General features: G+C 38.3%; 1 protein-coding gene across 5 annotated transcripts in view; it reads right to left on the reverse strand.

Annotated features, from left to right (window-relative positions):
- Nucleotides 1–17,757, reverse strand: part of MYO1B (myosin IB) — a 167,619-nt gene that overhangs the window by 24,311 nt on the left and 125,551 nt on the right. For all 5 annotated transcript variants that reach the window (XM_031452106.2, XM_031452102.2, XM_031452107.2 and 2 more), the window contains exons 14-20: nucleotides 15,570–15,674; nucleotides 13,484–13,546; nucleotides 9,974–10,174; nucleotides 8,683–8,909; nucleotides 5,309–5,509; nucleotides 3,596–3,689; nucleotides 2,435–2,584 (exon numbers count right to left, since the gene is read on the reverse strand). In XM_031452106.2, the coding sequence (XP_031307966.1) occupies nucleotides 2,435–2,584; nucleotides 3,596–3,689; nucleotides 5,309–5,509; nucleotides 8,683–8,909; nucleotides 9,974–10,174; nucleotides 13,484–13,546; nucleotides 15,570–15,674 (1,041 nt within the window). The remainder of the gene's footprint in view (nucleotides 1–2,434; nucleotides 2,585–3,595; nucleotides 3,690–5,308; nucleotides 5,510–8,682; nucleotides 8,910–9,973; nucleotides 10,175–13,483; nucleotides 13,547–15,569; nucleotides 15,675–17,757) is intronic.

Here is a 17,757-nt window from a genome sequence, read left to right on the forward strand (position 1 = left end):
GAACCTGGGACCATGGACAGACAAGTCACTACCTTCTTTCGGCCTCAGTTTCCACATCAGTTGTACCTCTAAGGTTCCACACGGATTGATATTCCACGGCTGTAGGGCCCAAATTATACCTACAACATCTGACCATCACTTCTGACATCCATTTGAGACCTCAATGTTTTCCTTTTAAAATTCCTGTGTGGCTTGAAAATAACTATCTCACTTTAGAATTCATCTCAAAGAGTCGTGAAATATCACAGAGTATGGACTTTAACATTATCAGTAACCGAAAATGGACATTCAGAAAATCTTTTGAGTTATTTGGTCAAGGCAAAATCACTGGCTTGGATAACACGTAGTTCACTGGTTGAGACATTTACAAGCATACCTTGTTTTATTGCACTTTTCAGGTAATTTCGTTTTTTTAGAAATTGAAGTTTTGTGGCAACCGTGCATTGTTAAATTATGGTTAGCATGTTTTAGCCAATAAGTAATTTTAATTAAGATATGTACAGTTTTGTTTAGACAAAGTGTTATTGCACACCTAACAGACCATAGTATAGTGGAAACATTAACTTCTTTGTGCACTGGGAAACAAACAAATCCATGCGACTCGCTTTATGGTGGTATTTGCTTTATTGGAGCAGTGTGGAACCAAACCCACAATGTCTCTCAGGTATGCCTGCAGCTTACACAGAGATGACGCCAGAGCACAGTTGGTACTTTCTCTAAAGATTGGGCTGTTACTGGTTTTCACTCTAACTCCCAGCATCATGAATGAATGATACATATGGTGCCTTTTTTTAATATCTGGAGACACAAAAGCTCTATACTGCGGGGGGTGGGGGGGATGTAAATAACACCTACTATTCTTGGTTCCCTGCCTGTTTCTTCTCATTCTTCTGAGAAATGACTCCTTCCAGGAGGTCTTCCTTGACCATCCTACTAACGTTATATCCTGTCTCCCTACTCCTCTTTATCTCTGTTCTCTATTTCCTTCCTAGCACTTAGTACAATCTGTCATTGTTCTGATTATTTACTTGCTTAAATGCGTATCGTCCTTCACTAGATATAAACTCTCTGAGGACAGGAATCAGGTTGTTTGGTTCAGCTTGCTATCCCCAGAGTCTGGCAGAGGAGGTGTTTCAAAACTATCTGCAGAATTCAAGACAGATTAAATCAGAATCCTTCCAAACTTGGATTTTCTTAATGATCTCAAAATAAGAAATAATGAAAAGGGTTCCTTGAGGACTGGCTATTTCTTGGTCCTCCCCTTCTCAGGAAAACAGAAAACAGAGCATCATGAATCTGCAGGCAGGCAAAGCACCAGGGCTCTGTGCAGCCAGGTTGGGGACAAAGTCCTCCAGGCACTTGCAGAATACATATGAATGAATGTATCATTAACATGGCTGGATAGGGTCAAATTTTAACACTTGTATTGTTGGTTATATTTTTTTGACTAGAGGAAGCAACTTTAAAGATACTCTTTTAAAGATCAGGCAATTTTTCTTTAGTTAATCATTTAAGTAACTCATTAATTTCTAAAACTTGGAAATTATACGCTAAAATGTATTACATGAGAATAGGTCAGCATAAATTATGCTCTGATTATACACTCCCTTACAGCAAAATTCCTCTACAGCTGAAAAAGAGGAAGAATACCCTAACGGAGATTTGATTGCAATTTTAATTCCTTTTCCAACTCACTCTCTAGTGAAAAAGCATAGAATGAAAAAGCATTTGGAAGCAGTGCTCTTATCACTAAAATTCATTTTGCAAGAACACAATGCCAAGTTCAAGCCAGCCTACAGGCAAACCTTCAGGTTCTCCTCAAACCTGTTACGCCTCCAGTGAAACATCTCTAATCGAGTGAGGAAGAAAATTCCAAAAAGAAATTCTCTATCAATTAACCTTCCTTTATTTTGAGGTCCTTTCCCAAAGGTCTAGATTGAGGACTAACGGAAATCCAACTTTTCACCCAAACACAAAATTCTACTAAAATGTGGCATTAGCTCTCTAGAATTAAAGCCATTCCCAGTGTCCTACAATAAATGGAGAAGAGCCAATTATTTTGGAAAACCGACCCTACCATACTTAAAGGGTTAAATGACATTACCTCTTCCAATCCGATCACCAAATTCAAGGTGTAGGTCTCCCACTACAGATCTCTGTATCAGTGGAAGACAGTGTGATAAACCAAACTTGGGCTTTGAAGCTGTCCTGGATTCAAATCCCATCTCTGCCACTTAGTAGCTGTTACTTAACAGATCAATGTCTTAGCTTTCTCATCTTTAAAAAAGGGACCAGAAGAGCACCCGTTTCGTAAGGTCACTAGGAGGATTAAATGTGTAAAAAAAAAAAAAAAAATCACCTACATAGTTAAGTACATAACAAACGGTTGCCAATAAGCTTCGTCGTTACAGACCAAACACGCCGGGACTCTCACCGCGTATCTCCTGTACCAGGCAGCAATCACGGTTTGGCTCTTCCTCATAAGCAGGAAGTGTGTGCGGCACCTCCACCCCCGATAAATCTTCTGAATGAGAGTGGCCAGGTCCTCAAGACGCTGCTTCCTCAGGTCTTCTAATTTGAATAACTAATAAATAATAGATAGATTTATCAAAAACCCACCAAAAGACGCACGGCATACATGAAAGCCATTCTCAGGAAATAAAATGTCGTGATGTCGGAGTGAACCACAAGATACACAATTTAGATGACGGTGCTTTAGAACTTATGACAAATCATGTAAGGGCTGGACTGAGCTCTAGACGTGTCTTCACACTATCTGTGAGGGTGGAATTATTAACAGAATGCTGGCAAGGGTTCTCTCAATTTAAACACTTCCTAAATTCTCCAAATGACCGATAAACTGCTATGTTAATTATACTTCATGCTAGTCTATTCACTTTTTTTTTTGGAAGGTTTTCTTTTTTCTTTTCTTTTTTTTAACATTTTTTATTGATTTATAATCTTTTTATAATGTTGTGTCAAATTCCAGTGTGGAGCACAATTTTTCAGTTATACATGAACATATATATATTCATTGTCACATTTTTTTTTTCTGTGAGCTACCATAAGATCTTGTATATATTTCCCTGAGCTATACAGTATAATCTTGTTTATCTATTCTACAATTTTGAAATCTATTCACTTTTTAAAAGGCTCCCTTGGAGTTTTTACTAAATAGAATTTTAAGTGTTCTTTTTAACTTAAAAAATTTTTTTAATTTGGGTGCCTTCACGTACCTCTTATGTAGGGTTATCTTTCCTAAAATTACTATATAATTCACATATTACAAATACAGACAGAATTTACCTCTAATTTTTATGAATTGGGGAGGTTTTACTGTTGCAGTACCAGTGTCTTAATGATTTCTTAAATGCTATACAATCTATCAGCTCAAAACTTTTGATGTTTTATAAAAAAAAAATACACATTCTTCCATTACCTCTTACTAACCCATCCTCTTGGACATTTGCAGAAAAACACAATAATGTGGCATTCTTGGTAGCAACTTGGGTGATATTATAAAGCTAAACATCCTTTGGGAACTTGCCTATATGATTATAACATAAATTCAGAGTGTAAGGTTTTGATTACATACTGTTCTTGGGTTTCGAATGAATATCTTTGATCTACCGAAGGAGTATTCTTCCACAGGAATCTCTAATTCATTAAACAAAACCTCCACACCAGCTCTATAAAAATAAATAAAAACAGTAAATTTCATGAGTTACAAAAATAAGTTATCTCATCTTAAATCATGATATTAGGTTCTCAGCAGTATTTAAAAAAAAAAGTTCATTTCCAAGTATAACTGTTCTTTCAGTAAGCATTCTTCAATCAAAGAATTTTCAGACTGAACTCCACAAATTAAACCAAATCCAGTTAATGCTAAAAAGTGTTCTCGGTTCAGAACTATGAATTCTAAGAAAATAGGGTATTAAAGTCAATTTCTTGATTTCATTAGCAGAGGCAATACTTGTATCAATGCACCAACTGGGGCCAGAGGATATGTAAGAAACTCAAGTCTATTTTGAACCCCATTCAGTTAATTTTTGAAAACATTTTAGACATTGCTCCTGTTGCTCAGATTGTAGGCAGGGCCCAAAAGTGCTAAGTGCCAGACCCATTGCATACAGCAGAATGAGGGTCTTACGGGGTGGGAGCAAGGCCTGGACTTGGCTGTGACCTTTCCATCCTGGACACTGGATTTAACAGTCTTTAATACTAAACTTCGCCCCACCAACTTGTGGACTAGATGCCAGGCAGGGAGTGAATACATGTTCTGTGTATTATGGTACACGTTGACCATAATACTCTGGAAATCAGCAGAGGGAAATGAAACAGTACTCACATCCTACATTATCTGGAGATTGAATTATGTACCAGAGACAACATCGTATGTGTGGAGTTTCTTTTCTTGTAATAGAGGGTGAGTGTCTAATCCTACTGATGCCCCTGGGAAAGGCCAGGTCCAGTGACAACGTGGAGGCAACACCAGTATAGCGGAATGAAAACCCCCATAAGACGGGCACGTCAGCCCTCCTGCAGTGGTTGGGCGAGCTTCTAAGGAAGGGCCACTTCTGTGACTGGTGAGAGCAGAAGAAAGGTCACTGTGCAGGCCAGCCGGAGTCCTCGCCTGCAGCCCCCACTTGCCAGCATACAGCTTCTCTGCATGTGGGGGATCTCAGGGGCTGCACTGGATGGGTCTGCAGTGGTCCAGTGCTGTCTGGGACTGGGTGGGTGAGTGCAATTCAAGGCAGGTGAGCTAACAGCCATAAGGCCCTGAGTTCTGCCATATTCTCCAATCCAGGTTTACTCGCAATTACACCGACACTGTGACCTCCATTTCTCCACTGGTACAGATATGGGCAAAGACTGGGACCCCCACTCCCACCCACTTACTTTCTCTGGAGTTAATTCTCCAGAAAAAACCCCGGAAAAGCTGCGAGCAGCGATCCAAGATGCCTCTAACTCTACCCTTCTAGGATTCTACACAAATACACTTACCAATTACAAAATTCCCCTCCTGCTAATTTGCCACAGCGTATTTTAAAAGTTCTATTGATATACTAGTTCTATTGATATACTAGTTCTAAATGTGGATTTGATAAGCTCTGTTTTGACCTTAAAGAAAACCAAGACTTTTATTATTAATAAGAATTAGCATCAAATAAAAACACATCTGATGGAAGATGGACCAAAACAGAGGCTACACCCAACCTTTCACAGAATTGTTTTGCATGTGAAGAACACAACACGGTATCTATATACTTTAAAACTTATTATTAAATATGATCAATGAATGTCTTACCTTGCTGGTCCTTTCCAATGAGGCCATGTTTGTTTACAAAGCATTTTATATCTTTCTAGGCAAGGTTCATAGGCCTGCCTGAAGGCGTAGCCCGCCCTCCTCACACGGACGTTCTCCAAAAGACCCAGGTACCTGATCTGATGACATACTAGAGCCTCGTTGAAGATGTGTGCTGCTTTTTTATCATTCGGCTTGATACACCTAAAAGATCACACAGATTTTAGGTTTTAAACTCTGTTGCCTATGGATGTATCTGTCCATATTTTACAAATATCATATATAAGTAAGTATTTCACGGTGAGATAATTATTTATTATTCCTGGAAAACCTGGCTGTTTCTTTTGAAGTTATTTCAAATCATTTTATAAAAATTTCAAAATAAATACACTTTATACACAGCAATAAAAAATAATGTGTATAATACCATGGATGAATATCACTGACATTTTGTCGTATGACAGAAGTCTGACGTAAAAAAGGACATATTTTATGATTCCATCTATATGAAGTTCTAGAAAGACTAATCCCTGGTAAGAACTCGGTATTGCTGTTACCGCTGGGGAGCGGCTGGGGTGGAGAATGACAGGGAAGGAACTGTTTTGCCTAAACAGCACAAGAAGGAAACAATATGGTACTTATATGCTTTAAAATTTCATAAGGGACCCTTCTGAATTGATGGAAATGCTTTATATCTTGATCTGGATGGGACTACCCAGGTGTAGACATATGTAAAAATTCAACAAGCAGTAGAATTAAGATTCACATACCCTACTGTACTGTATGTATATTATATACCTCAATGAAAAGATTAAAAACACCGCTGTCTCCCTAAATCCCTAATCTCCCTCATTTTCAGTAGGGCAAATTGCTACCCAAGGAGACTACATTTCCCAGCTTCCTTTGCAGGTGGGTGTGGCCATGTGACCAAAATTTTAGCCAGAGCAGAAGTAACATTTGCCATCTCTAGTGTGGCCTTAAAAGGAAGGCACTTGTTCTCTCTTTGCTTTTCTGCAAGCTGCTGGCTGGGAATGCTGACACGGTGGTGAGCCATCGCAAACTACACAGATTAGGGGAAACACCCTGGAAACTGCAGGACCACAACACAGAGGGAGTTGCTCTACTGGCCCTGGAGTCCACACACTTAGAAGTTACATAAGAAATAAATGTCAACATTATGACTGGATAAAGAAGTTGTAGTATATTTATACAATGCAATACTACTCAGCCATAAAAAAGAACAAAATAATGCCATTGCAACAACATGGATGGACCTAAAGATTGTCATTCTAAGTGAAGTAAGTCAGAAAGATAAAGAAAAACCATATGATATCACTCATATGTGGAATCTGAAAAAAAAAAGAAAGAAAGGAAAAAAAGGATACTATGAACTTATCTACAAAACAGAAACAGACTCACAGACATAGTAAAAAATCTTATGGTTACCGGGAAAAGAGGGTGGGAAGGGATAAATTTGGGAGTTTTAAGATTTACAAATGTTAGCCACTATATACAAAAATAGATTTTAAAAAAAGTTTCTGCTGTGTAGCACAAGGAACCTTTAATGAAAAAAATCTTTAATAACCTTGTGTAGCACAAGGAACCTTTAATGAAAAAAAACCTTTCATAACCTTTAATAAAAAGAAAAAAAAACAAATGTATGTATATGCATGACTGGGACATTGTGCTGGACACCAGAAACTGACACACTGTAACTGATGGTACTTCAATTAAAAAAAAAGTCAATCTTGTTTAAGCCCCTGTTTTTTCTGAATCTTGCTGTAGCAATCTCTGTATCCTAGTTAATATACTGTTAAACATGTATGGTGATGTCTGCCTAGCTACAACTGTCAAATAAATTCCACACACACATATGATATATGGACAACTAAACCTTACCTAATTTGACCTTGGTTTTTTTTTATGTTTTCCTTTTACATTTATAAAAATAATGTCTACTCTTTGGCTTAAGGATAGACAAATCAACGGAACAGATCATGGAATAAACTAGTGAGTTGAGACCTAGACTCCTACACATATATTCAATTGATTTTCAATAAAGACATCAGGGCAAATGAATGAGAAATAGAGATTTTTTTTTTCTTTTCAGTATATAGTCCCAAAACAATAGAATATCTATTTGGAAAAATATAGACCTTAAAATGAAATTTGAAACTATAATGACTGCAAAAATATATAATAATATGTTCACAACCTTGGCGTTTACTAGTTAAGACTTCTTAAAGACACATTAAAACCACTAAAAGGGAAGGAGAATAAAGGAACTTTCTGGGGTGATGGAATGTTCCATGTCTTGACCTGGGTGGTGGTTACCAAAGTATATAAACAGAGGTGAAAAAATAATTGAGTCATTAACCTAGGATCTGTACATATCACTTCATGCAAATGATACCTCAATAAAATAGAATTTTAAAGGTTCAAAAAAAAAGTTGATTCCACTGAGAATAACAAAAGCAACTGATCACAGAAAGTTTCTTTGTTATTTTTTCTTGAAACTAAGATCTTTACCTAACATATGATCCAAGCTGGTTGCAATCAAACCAGGGGATTTTACCTGTTTACATTTGTTATGAATATAAATATTAGGTCAACAAGCCAAACACAAAAACGTTCTTCACTCTAACTTCCTCACAACTGTATTTTTCAAAGACAACCGTAGAAGGCACAGGTGGGTGGCCACGTGCCGTATGAAATCTGATCTGTTAGACACACACCTTCTGTTACCTGGTTCACTAAATACACACATTGCAAACTCTAATCCTAGTTGGTCTTTACTGAATCCTGAGATCTAAGATGCCACAGAAGTGGAAAAATGAGACCAGATGCTTTTTAAGTTCTTTCTGCTGCTTTGAAAAGTTTCAGATTGCTTCAGAAATCATTACTTTCTCCGCACTGATAACTCTCAGGAGAAAGAAAGAGGCACATATTTCCTCATATCAGACCTGTAACTAAAGCCCACTTTCTAAGTTAATATAACAAGAATCCAAAATGAATCCAATAAGAGTTTATGCAAAACCCTTACCAGAAAAAAAAATTAACATTTTGTTTAACTTGTCATTAAATTAAAAAAAAAAAAACCCAGAAAGTTGAGAACTTCCATGTGTCAAGAACCCTATTTCATCAAGTATCTAGTCTCACTCCACCAACTTCTTTTTTTCCTTTTTAAAATTCCTCATTTTGGAGGCATTGGAGTATTTTTAAAGCAAACCTAAGACATCATATTATTTAACCTATAAATACCTTACTTTTATCCTCTGCTTGGACTACACTCAGATTTAAACAAACAAGAAAATGACCTTCCTTAAGAGTGCCTTCGTAACTGAACGGTCAAAGAGAGCTCTATGTGAGAGAAATACCTAATGTAGTTTGGATTCTTGGTCTGCAGGTTTTTCATCAAAGTGGCCACAGATGCCTTGAACTGCGAGCCTGCTGTGGGAGGCCTTTTCAGGTTGATCTTGGCGGGGTTCCCCTCGGGGAACAAAGACTTGATGAGGGCGTGGCCGGCCTTCCACATGGCTTGGGACAGGTCTCGATAGAGAAGGTCGTTGTTTTTGTCCACAAATCCTTCCACCTGGTACAGCACCTACAAGCAGCACATGGTACTCAGCGGCTGATATTCTGCACGCTACAGCATCAAACAACTGTTAAAAATAACCCGAGACTATCTATACTGCAGCCTCTTCTTTCTCCATCAAAAAATCCCCAAGACATTAGTCACACTCTAATACCAAATTAGCCTCCAAGTTTAAATTCCATCTGTCTAAATCACAGAAGAGTTCAAAATAAATTCTGTTACCCTACAGGATTTGCAAGAATAAACTCCAAAAATATTATCATAACATTTTCAAAGGATTTTAGGATTTTTTTGTGTGTTCAAGCATATTTTTGAGGTTTTACCTCTATTTTTTAGTTTACATGTACCAATTCTAGTGTGTTTAAAAGGAGACGGGGGAAAATAGAGATAACACTGATATTTTCATAGACACTTTAAGCCAGCAGAGAAACTGACCAGGAAAGTATCTTTCAGTAACATAGGATGAAAAAGTACCATGTTTGAATTTTGAAGTTAAAGGTAGATACTATACACATGATTTTTACTAAATATATAATCAAATTTTTCCCCTTTGAAGTTTTGCAAGTTTATTTTTAACACTATCTTTATGTTAATTAATTCCCCCAAATATTAAGCAAGTGAATAAAAGAGTAGATTTTTTTTAACAAGTAGATATTTTCTCCAGTGTCGTTTCAAATTCAATCTAAAAATTCATGATTTTCACTAAATGCTTTGTGCTTTTATTTTTATTTATTTATTTTTTGTGCTTTTAAAATCTGACTGTAAGTCTTTAGTGACTCTTAATCTTTACTGGCAAATCTTTTATTGGTGTTGATAAATCTTTCTTACAGGATAGCTTGGAGCTTGAAAGTAATAAAATCGATGTTTAATATCAATCTGAAATCTTGATTAAGTCTACCGGCTTTCCTTCCACCTCTCAGTCCTCATAAGATTTTGTTCCACATGGTCCAGATTCTATTTCTTCTCAACATTTACTGATTCTACTATGCCAGCAGCTCCATGCAAACTCTTGGCGCTGGTGGGGCTGCCACCCCTGGGGCATGGTGCCCGCCTGGGTCTTGCAGTGCCCATACCTTGCCGGCATAATGCTGGATCCTGAAACAGCTGTGAGGCAGGGACGTGTCGTTGAGGAACCGGGAGCACTTGCTCATCCTGCTCTCAAAGTGCTGGTGGGTGGCGCAGACTTGGTTCAGCTTTTCCAAGAAGGTCTCGTCGGTGACCGTGCCAGGCCTCAGGCACTCCTCATCCAGCATGGCCAGGATTCCATTTGTGTTCTGGGAGAGAGGAAATAAAAAGGTTTCCTTCCTTCCTCACTGTATTGTTCTCATAATTATTCCTAATTATACCATTGAACACAATCAACTTAGTCACAAGAAAATTCCATTCAGTCACAACAAGAAGCAGAGAATCAAAACAAATAACAAAAAGCCACAGAAATCAGCCCTCCTCCAAAGTGGCCCAGGTGTGGGGGGTGAGGGGAAGGCGAGGAGTGTCTCTATGAATCTCCCCCTCCCCCAGGGTGCCTCCCCCACAGAACAGGACTGAGGAGTCACCTCAGCCACCTTCACTGGCTGATCACTGAAATTCACGTTGTTTAGACAAGTCAGACCTCAAAGATTAAAAAACAAATCTAAAAGTCAAAAACGAATGTGACAATACTACCTCTATAATGTGTGGCCATAAATCACAAACCATGGTCTTCTAAGGCCATCATTATTCGATCCATAGCTTGAGAAGAAAATTGGTTTCACATGTTTGCAAACTGTTCTTATGTTCAAAATAAAGTTTATTTTCTCGGGGGTGGGGGGAAGTGATGTGATTTGGGATGCTGCTTTTAACGATCAATGCTGTGTTTTAAGAATACCTGTTTAGAATAAAATTCTTCTTCCATATAAAATTTTGAAATGGATGTTAAACATGAGTAAAAACTTGTTGGGTATTCAGATCCTGTGATCATATATACCCCAAGAGCAGTCAGTCCAGCCAAACTGAATGAAAAATCAGGAATCTTCTACTTTGCTAAATAAAGGCTGAAGTCCCTTGACTGCCCCTCCAGGCCCATCCGTCTCCATTCCACAGAGAACAATCCCCTGACCCTCAGCCCCACCCACTTCCACGTCTTCTCCATACAAGGCTGGGACATCCTCTGACCAGCATTTATTCACTCCACACAAAACCTGGGGGAAGTGTGGACTCTCAGGAATCAAGTGTGCTCCTAACAGCCTTAGAATAAACATGATTGTTAGGTGATGCTGGACGGAAACACTTCCTCTATGTGCTCAGGCTCCTATGTGAACGTGAGTTTCTTTAATCATATATGCCAGGGAATTCTGGGCTGAGATAATCTAGTTAAATTAAGTGCATTACCACTGTTCTCATTTCCCCCCTCCCTCCTTAATGGAAAATAATTAAGTACAACGTCAAATTTATGAAGAAAAATGTGCTAGTCACAACTTCTGAAAGTTAAAATTCCCACAGCAAATTACTTTGGTCTCAAAATTTACCAGAAAAAATTTTCAGGAATTCCACCAATTTTCTGGGGTTTTAGACTAGAGCTGTGAATTGCTTAGGTGGAATATTAGCGTTCACATTCCAATGTTGTTTGAATTTTTCAAAACAAAGATTATTTTTTAACTGAAAAACAGTAATGCTTTAGAATACTGTTTTATAAGTTCAATTTAATCAGAGATGCAGCTTTCAGGAATATTTTGAATACTGAAGGAAAAGATACCGACTAATTATATAATTTCCAAAAGGTCTTGTTAAAGATGAACAAAAAAAATGATTTGCTGGACATTTAGAGCCTGTGATTCTATCACTGAAACACAGCAGTCACTTAACACTGACAGCTGAAAAGACTAGAACAATGAAGTTTATGCATTGTTTCAAAATACTTTGTTATTAAACCAGGAGGAGTGCTAGTAACCCTAAGCATAAAGTAAGTCCCAGTTTTTACACACAAATCAGTTTTCCTGCAATCCACTCATAATAAACCACAGAATATGATGTAAAAACAAAAATCTTAGATTCAGAAAGGTGACTAAAAATGACACAGTAATTTTTCACACTTTAAGCCTTTTCATATACATCATTGGTAACCTGAAAAAACCCACGGCCCCTGGCCACCAGTGAAGTCACACACACACTAACCCTTCATCTCCCTGAAGCAATGCCATGGTCCACACCAGCCACTCCTGGGTCTTGGAGCCCACCTAATTCAGCTCCTGAAGTTGTCCCTTTATCCTCCTTTATCTTAACCTGAACATGGAGGTTTTTTGTCGTTTTTTATTCAAAAACTTTTTTTCCAGCTTTACTGAGATATAATTGGCATAAAACACTGTAAATTTAAAGCATACAACATGTCGACTTAATACGTTTATCTACTGAAAAACAACCACTACCATAATGTTAGTTACCTCCATCACATCACATAATTACCATTTCTTTTTTGTGGTGAGAACACTTAAGACCTAGTCTCTCTTAAGCACTTTCAAGTATATAATACGGTATTGTTAACTATAATCACCATGCTGTACATTAGATTTCCAGAACTCACTCATCTTGTAACTGGAAGTTTGAACCCTCTGGCCTCCATCTCCCCACCTTCCCCTACCCCCAGCCCCTGGCAATCACCATTCATTTTATTCTCTGTTTCTGTAAGTTTGTTTTTTTTAAGATTCTACACATAAGTGACATCTTTTAGTATTTGTCTTTCTCCGACTTATTTCACTTAACATAGTGCCCTCAAAGTCCATCCTTGTTGTCACAAATGGCAGGATTTCCTTCTTTGTCATGGCTGAACAATATTCTATTGTATACATACACATCTTCTTTATCCATTCATCTGTAGACGGACGCTTAGGTGGTTTCCCTATCTTGGCTATTGTGAATAAAGCTGCAGTGAACATGGGAGTGAAGATGTCTCTTTGAGATCTTGAATCTGTTTCTTTTGGATATATACCCAAGGAGTGGGATTCCCGGGTCATACACTAGTTCTATTTTTAATTTTCTGAGGAACCTCTATACTGTTTTCTGTAACAGTTACATGAATTTACATTCCTACCATCAGTGCACAAGGGTTACCTACCATTTCCCCACATCCTCACCAACAATTATTGATAAAAACCACTGAACATATTGTTAACAGATCACTAGAATTTTAGAAATGAAATGGATATTTTGATTTGGCAAACAGCTCTTTTTCTGAAATCTCCTTTGATCAGTGATCCTATTTCCAGGAGCTGTGGATGGGAGCTAGGTTCCCAGCACACAAGAAAGAAGGGTGCATCCAAGGGCAGGGCATCGGAACGTCACGGATGGGCTCTGTCACTGGCAACAGGATGAGCACGGGGTGGGGGGGGGAGTGTCCCAGCTATGTATCAAAACGTCCAGCTGTCTACGTACGTGTTTAAGAACTACGTATGATCTCTTAAGGTTATAATAAAAGTCCCCAGGACTTCGCAGTTCTCTAAAGAAAAGTGTTGAAAAGGTGAAAATACGAAAGCTTAACACTGAAGGCAGTGAGAGCATTCATAAGTAGTGAATTATATTACTAATTCCTTAGAAAACTACCCAATACTCACATTTTCTATTAGGTCACAAATGATAGCATTATTGAAGTACTCAATGTGAGTCCATTCTATGCCCTGAAAAAGAAAACAGGACAAAATCAAACTCCATATGATGATGCCACAACACTACCATCTGTAACTCAGGACTTCGCCTGTCTCACCATATCCCACTTCCTCTCTGAAAACTTCCTTTATAATATCAACGCAGCAAATGTCATCTTCTGGTTCCCAAAACTTCTGGAATGCAGCAGCTCAGCACTGACACGATCTGACTGGAACCAACGCCCTTGACCTGTGCTGGGAGAGCCTCCCCGTCCACTCTCCCATCCATGGCGATTTCCCATGCGCTGTGCTGGCCCCGCGCCATTTACTCAACAAGCCCTTGGGTCAGTAGTCAGTATCACTTTGTGTATATTTACGATGTTTATAAGGAAACAAGTCAGAACTTGATCCCAAGAATCTAAGGCCTACATTCTTCTGTTCCTAATTTGTATCACAAGGAAGAAATTAATTTTAGGGTCAATCCCATGCTGTAGGGTTGTTGACTATTTCCAATGTAAAAATAGAACCGTGCTAAGACCAAGTATTTTCAACATAAGGAAAGACATGGAAACCTCTCCGCTGGTTCCAACACTAGCTACAAAGCCAAAGCCGGGAGGCCAAATGTAATCATTCTGTATCTGCTTACACTCTATCCGTAAGTGTAAACATTTATTTTTCTTCTAAGGGGAAGAAAGTTAATTCATATGGCACGCCAGGGATCTTCCTATACACTCTGAGAAGTGTTTCAGACAATCTGTACAAACTGTTTTAAGTTACAGATCAAAGTTTGGACAGTCTCTTTATAATGAGAAGACAGGAAGAGAATGAATCTGGCTTTTAGGATGTTTACGTTAAAAAAGGTGCCACTCAAGTATAAAACCTTTCTAAAGCATGATGATCATTCTTAATGAAAGATGAAATATTTATAATTTAGCTTTTGAGAAGATGAGTTATTTTACTAAATCGCTGGGGATAATAATCACATTAGAAAAATCTATATGGAGAGGCCAAAAAAGAGGATTCGGTGTTCTTAATGACTTAAAATGACCCTACAGAAAATGAAGAAAAATAGGTAATATTACTAAAATATTAAAGCAAATAAATGAAAAGGAAACAAAAATATAATAGATACAACAAAATTTCTTTTTTTCTGAAATAAGTAAGTTTTATACTTAGAAAAACATTTTCTATTAAAAAATGAAAGGTGAAAACCAAGTATGTATTTTACAATTAAGGATGTAAGGACTTTGTATATATTTCTTCTGATTATTTTCCAACTATATTGACTGAGATAATCCACCCACAACACTAGTATAATACTTGGCATATAGTAAACACTCAACAAATGATACCTGTTTTTATTGTAAGATTTTAGAAAATTAATGCTTTTCAAGACTGAACAAAGTTTCAAAATATTTTCAAATTTATATACATGATAATTGACTTTTTTGATATACAGTTCTCTTTGTTTTTGGCAAATGTGTAGTGTCAGGTAACCACCACCACAATCAGCCTCCAAAATCCCCCCGTGCTGCCCCCTGGAGGTCACACTCTGATCCCCTGGCAACGACTGACCGTTCTGTCCCCATCACTTTGCCTCTATAGCTTTGCCTTTTATAGAATGACACAGAAATAGAATCAAGCATGTGTAGCCTTTTGAGTTTGGCTTCTTTCACTTAGCCTGATGCATCTGAGATTCCTTTGTTACTGTATCAATTGTTTGTTCCTTCTTATTGCTGAGTAGTATGCCTTTGTATGGATGTACCACAGTTATGTGTCCATTCATCTCGGACTAGTTCCTTAACAGGATATTATTTTACTTCACTGCACTGCAGCCAGTGGCACGTCAGTCAACCGATGTTCACTGAGCACCTACTATATGCCAAGCATTGTCCTGGGCACTAGCAGCAGAGTAGAAAAGAAAATTCCAGTTAGATGTCATACCAAACAAATTTTTAAAAGACACAGTATGGCTAAACTATGTTTATAGTCTTCTGAATCTAGAATTTGTATTATGAGTAAAAAAGGAATATTTAAAAAATTTTCTCAACATTACCTCTCGTATATACTCCTCCTGTTCTTCTTTAAGAGTCAGTTCAATGAAGATTTGCTGCAGCTTCTCATTACAATAATTAATAATGAACTGCTCAAAGCTGTTGTCCTAAATGGAGAAAAATGAAGACAGTCTTACAAAGCATGCCATCAGTGCTCCCCCAGCAATGCTGCTCTAACACCTCCATCCACGAGAAACGTCACACGCCATCTTGCAGATCTAACTGCGGCCCAGCACACAGCTCCCGGACACAAGCTTGCACGTGGCAGGCACTCGGAGAGCAATTCATGGGTCAAGTGAATGAATGGAGGATACACGAGTTATGCAGTATTTGGAGAATGAAGAATTTTAGTTGACAAATAAGCACCCAACACGTGGTTAAAAAAAAAAAAAAGAGAGGGAGAGAGAGAAAGAAAGAAAGAAAAAGAAAAGAAGAAATATATTTTCCCCTGAAGAATCAGAAAAGAAACAATGAGATTTATAATCTGTCACCTGAGTGTTCAGTCTTCCACTCTCAGGTGAAACTCTGGAGCTCAACAAAGTCTTCCTGATCTGACCTCTTATTCCCCGACCCAGGATCAGATCCCTCACTCTGACTCTTACATACGAGCACTTTTGAAAAATCATGCTCTTATTTGTATATATGCATATACAAGTGTACACACATGTCCTGATCAGTTTCATATTTACGTCTCACTAGATAGGACATCCCTTAAGGGCAAGGGTTGACTCTAGGCCTCTTGTTCACCAATGGGTGAACTGCAGCACCTTGCACCCAGCAAACACTCAACGCATATCTGATGAGTGAACGAACAAATGAAGTGCCCACAAAATACAGACTCAAAGGAGTCAGCACATCAAAACCACCTCTGAGCTAGGAGCAATCTCCCCTCTCAGAAGGTTCACACATTTATCACCCTTAGGATTCTCAGTAGTTTCTTCTTCATATCAGTTATCGCCTATGATTCAGGTCTACATCATTTCCGAACAATCCTCAGGGCTTAATGTATTGTTGTACTACCGAAGGCACAAAAATGCACGTCTGTAGGATGAATACACTTCACCAACAACGGCACCATCAGGAAGAGGCCGATCTGGTGACAAAACTTTTATTTTCACCTCTGTCCTCCTCTTTGCAGAGAGAGGAGAGGGTGGCAGTGGGAGTGAGAGACGGCGAGCCTACCACTCATAAACCAGACTCCTCTCTCCCCGAGGCAGCCAGTCCCGGCCTAATGGGCTGCGAGGCAGCACTGAACCTTGCCTCTCCCTGCGAAGGCAGAGCAACGGCCTTCAGATCCTTCCATAAATGGTGAAAGCAAAAAGTCACAGAGTTTTCTGAAAGTTGATCTTCCAAAATCAACCTCGGTCCCACCCAGGACAAATTTTAACACGATACTTAGGATGCAGCATCTGACCACATGCTTTCCTGCAAGTCGGCTAAGAATGTCTCATCGTCAGTGAACTCAAATCACCAGTGAACGCTAAGCCGTAAATGACACATACACATTATCACCAACTAATCTTTTAACGTGAAATGTAATTGAAGACAAAAGTTTTTTTTTTTAAAACACTGAAGATTCTTGCTTAAAAGGTCCACATTTACTACCAAAACATTCATCAAAGATAGTCTTAGACACAAAGGTCACTTCCCAGTACTCATTTTCACGTCAAGTACTAAAAAACATGGGCTCCAATCCTTAGAGCTTAACAAAGTTCCTTAGCAGCTGAAGTCGATCTGATATAGATGCCTTGTTATTATTGTAATCAGTATGAGGCCATTTCTTTATGAGAAAGTCTGACTTTCTTAGTTTGGTAAAATATATCCTTACAGACTGCCACTACCCAAAATTAAAACTTACAAATAAAATTAAAATTTTAGTGATTTGTATGAGCAGATCTTTGGTTTTTTGAGAAAATGAATTCATGGAGTAAATCCTTTCTATTATTCAACAAGTCTGTGCCCAAGAGCTATATAAACAAAATTCTGCTAAATTTTCAAATGGTAACAAATGAGGAAAAGGAAGGGCAGAGCAACCGGTGTCCTGAGACACACTGCGTGGCTGTGAACAGTGGGAGGGACATGCCCAGAACAGCACTATGAAATACACACAAGCAGATTAGAAACCAGAGGCAAAGCTTCACAATTACCACACAACCTAAGGAGTAAGTTAGAGCTAAAATAAATGTCTCC

Source organism: Camelus dromedarius, chromosome 4 (genome assembly GCF_036321535.1).
Source record: "Camelus dromedarius isolate mCamDro1 chromosome 4, mCamDro1.pat, whole genome shotgun sequence".
Lineage (NCBI taxonomy): Eukaryota > Metazoa > Chordata > Mammalia > Artiodactyla > Camelidae > Camelus > Camelus dromedarius.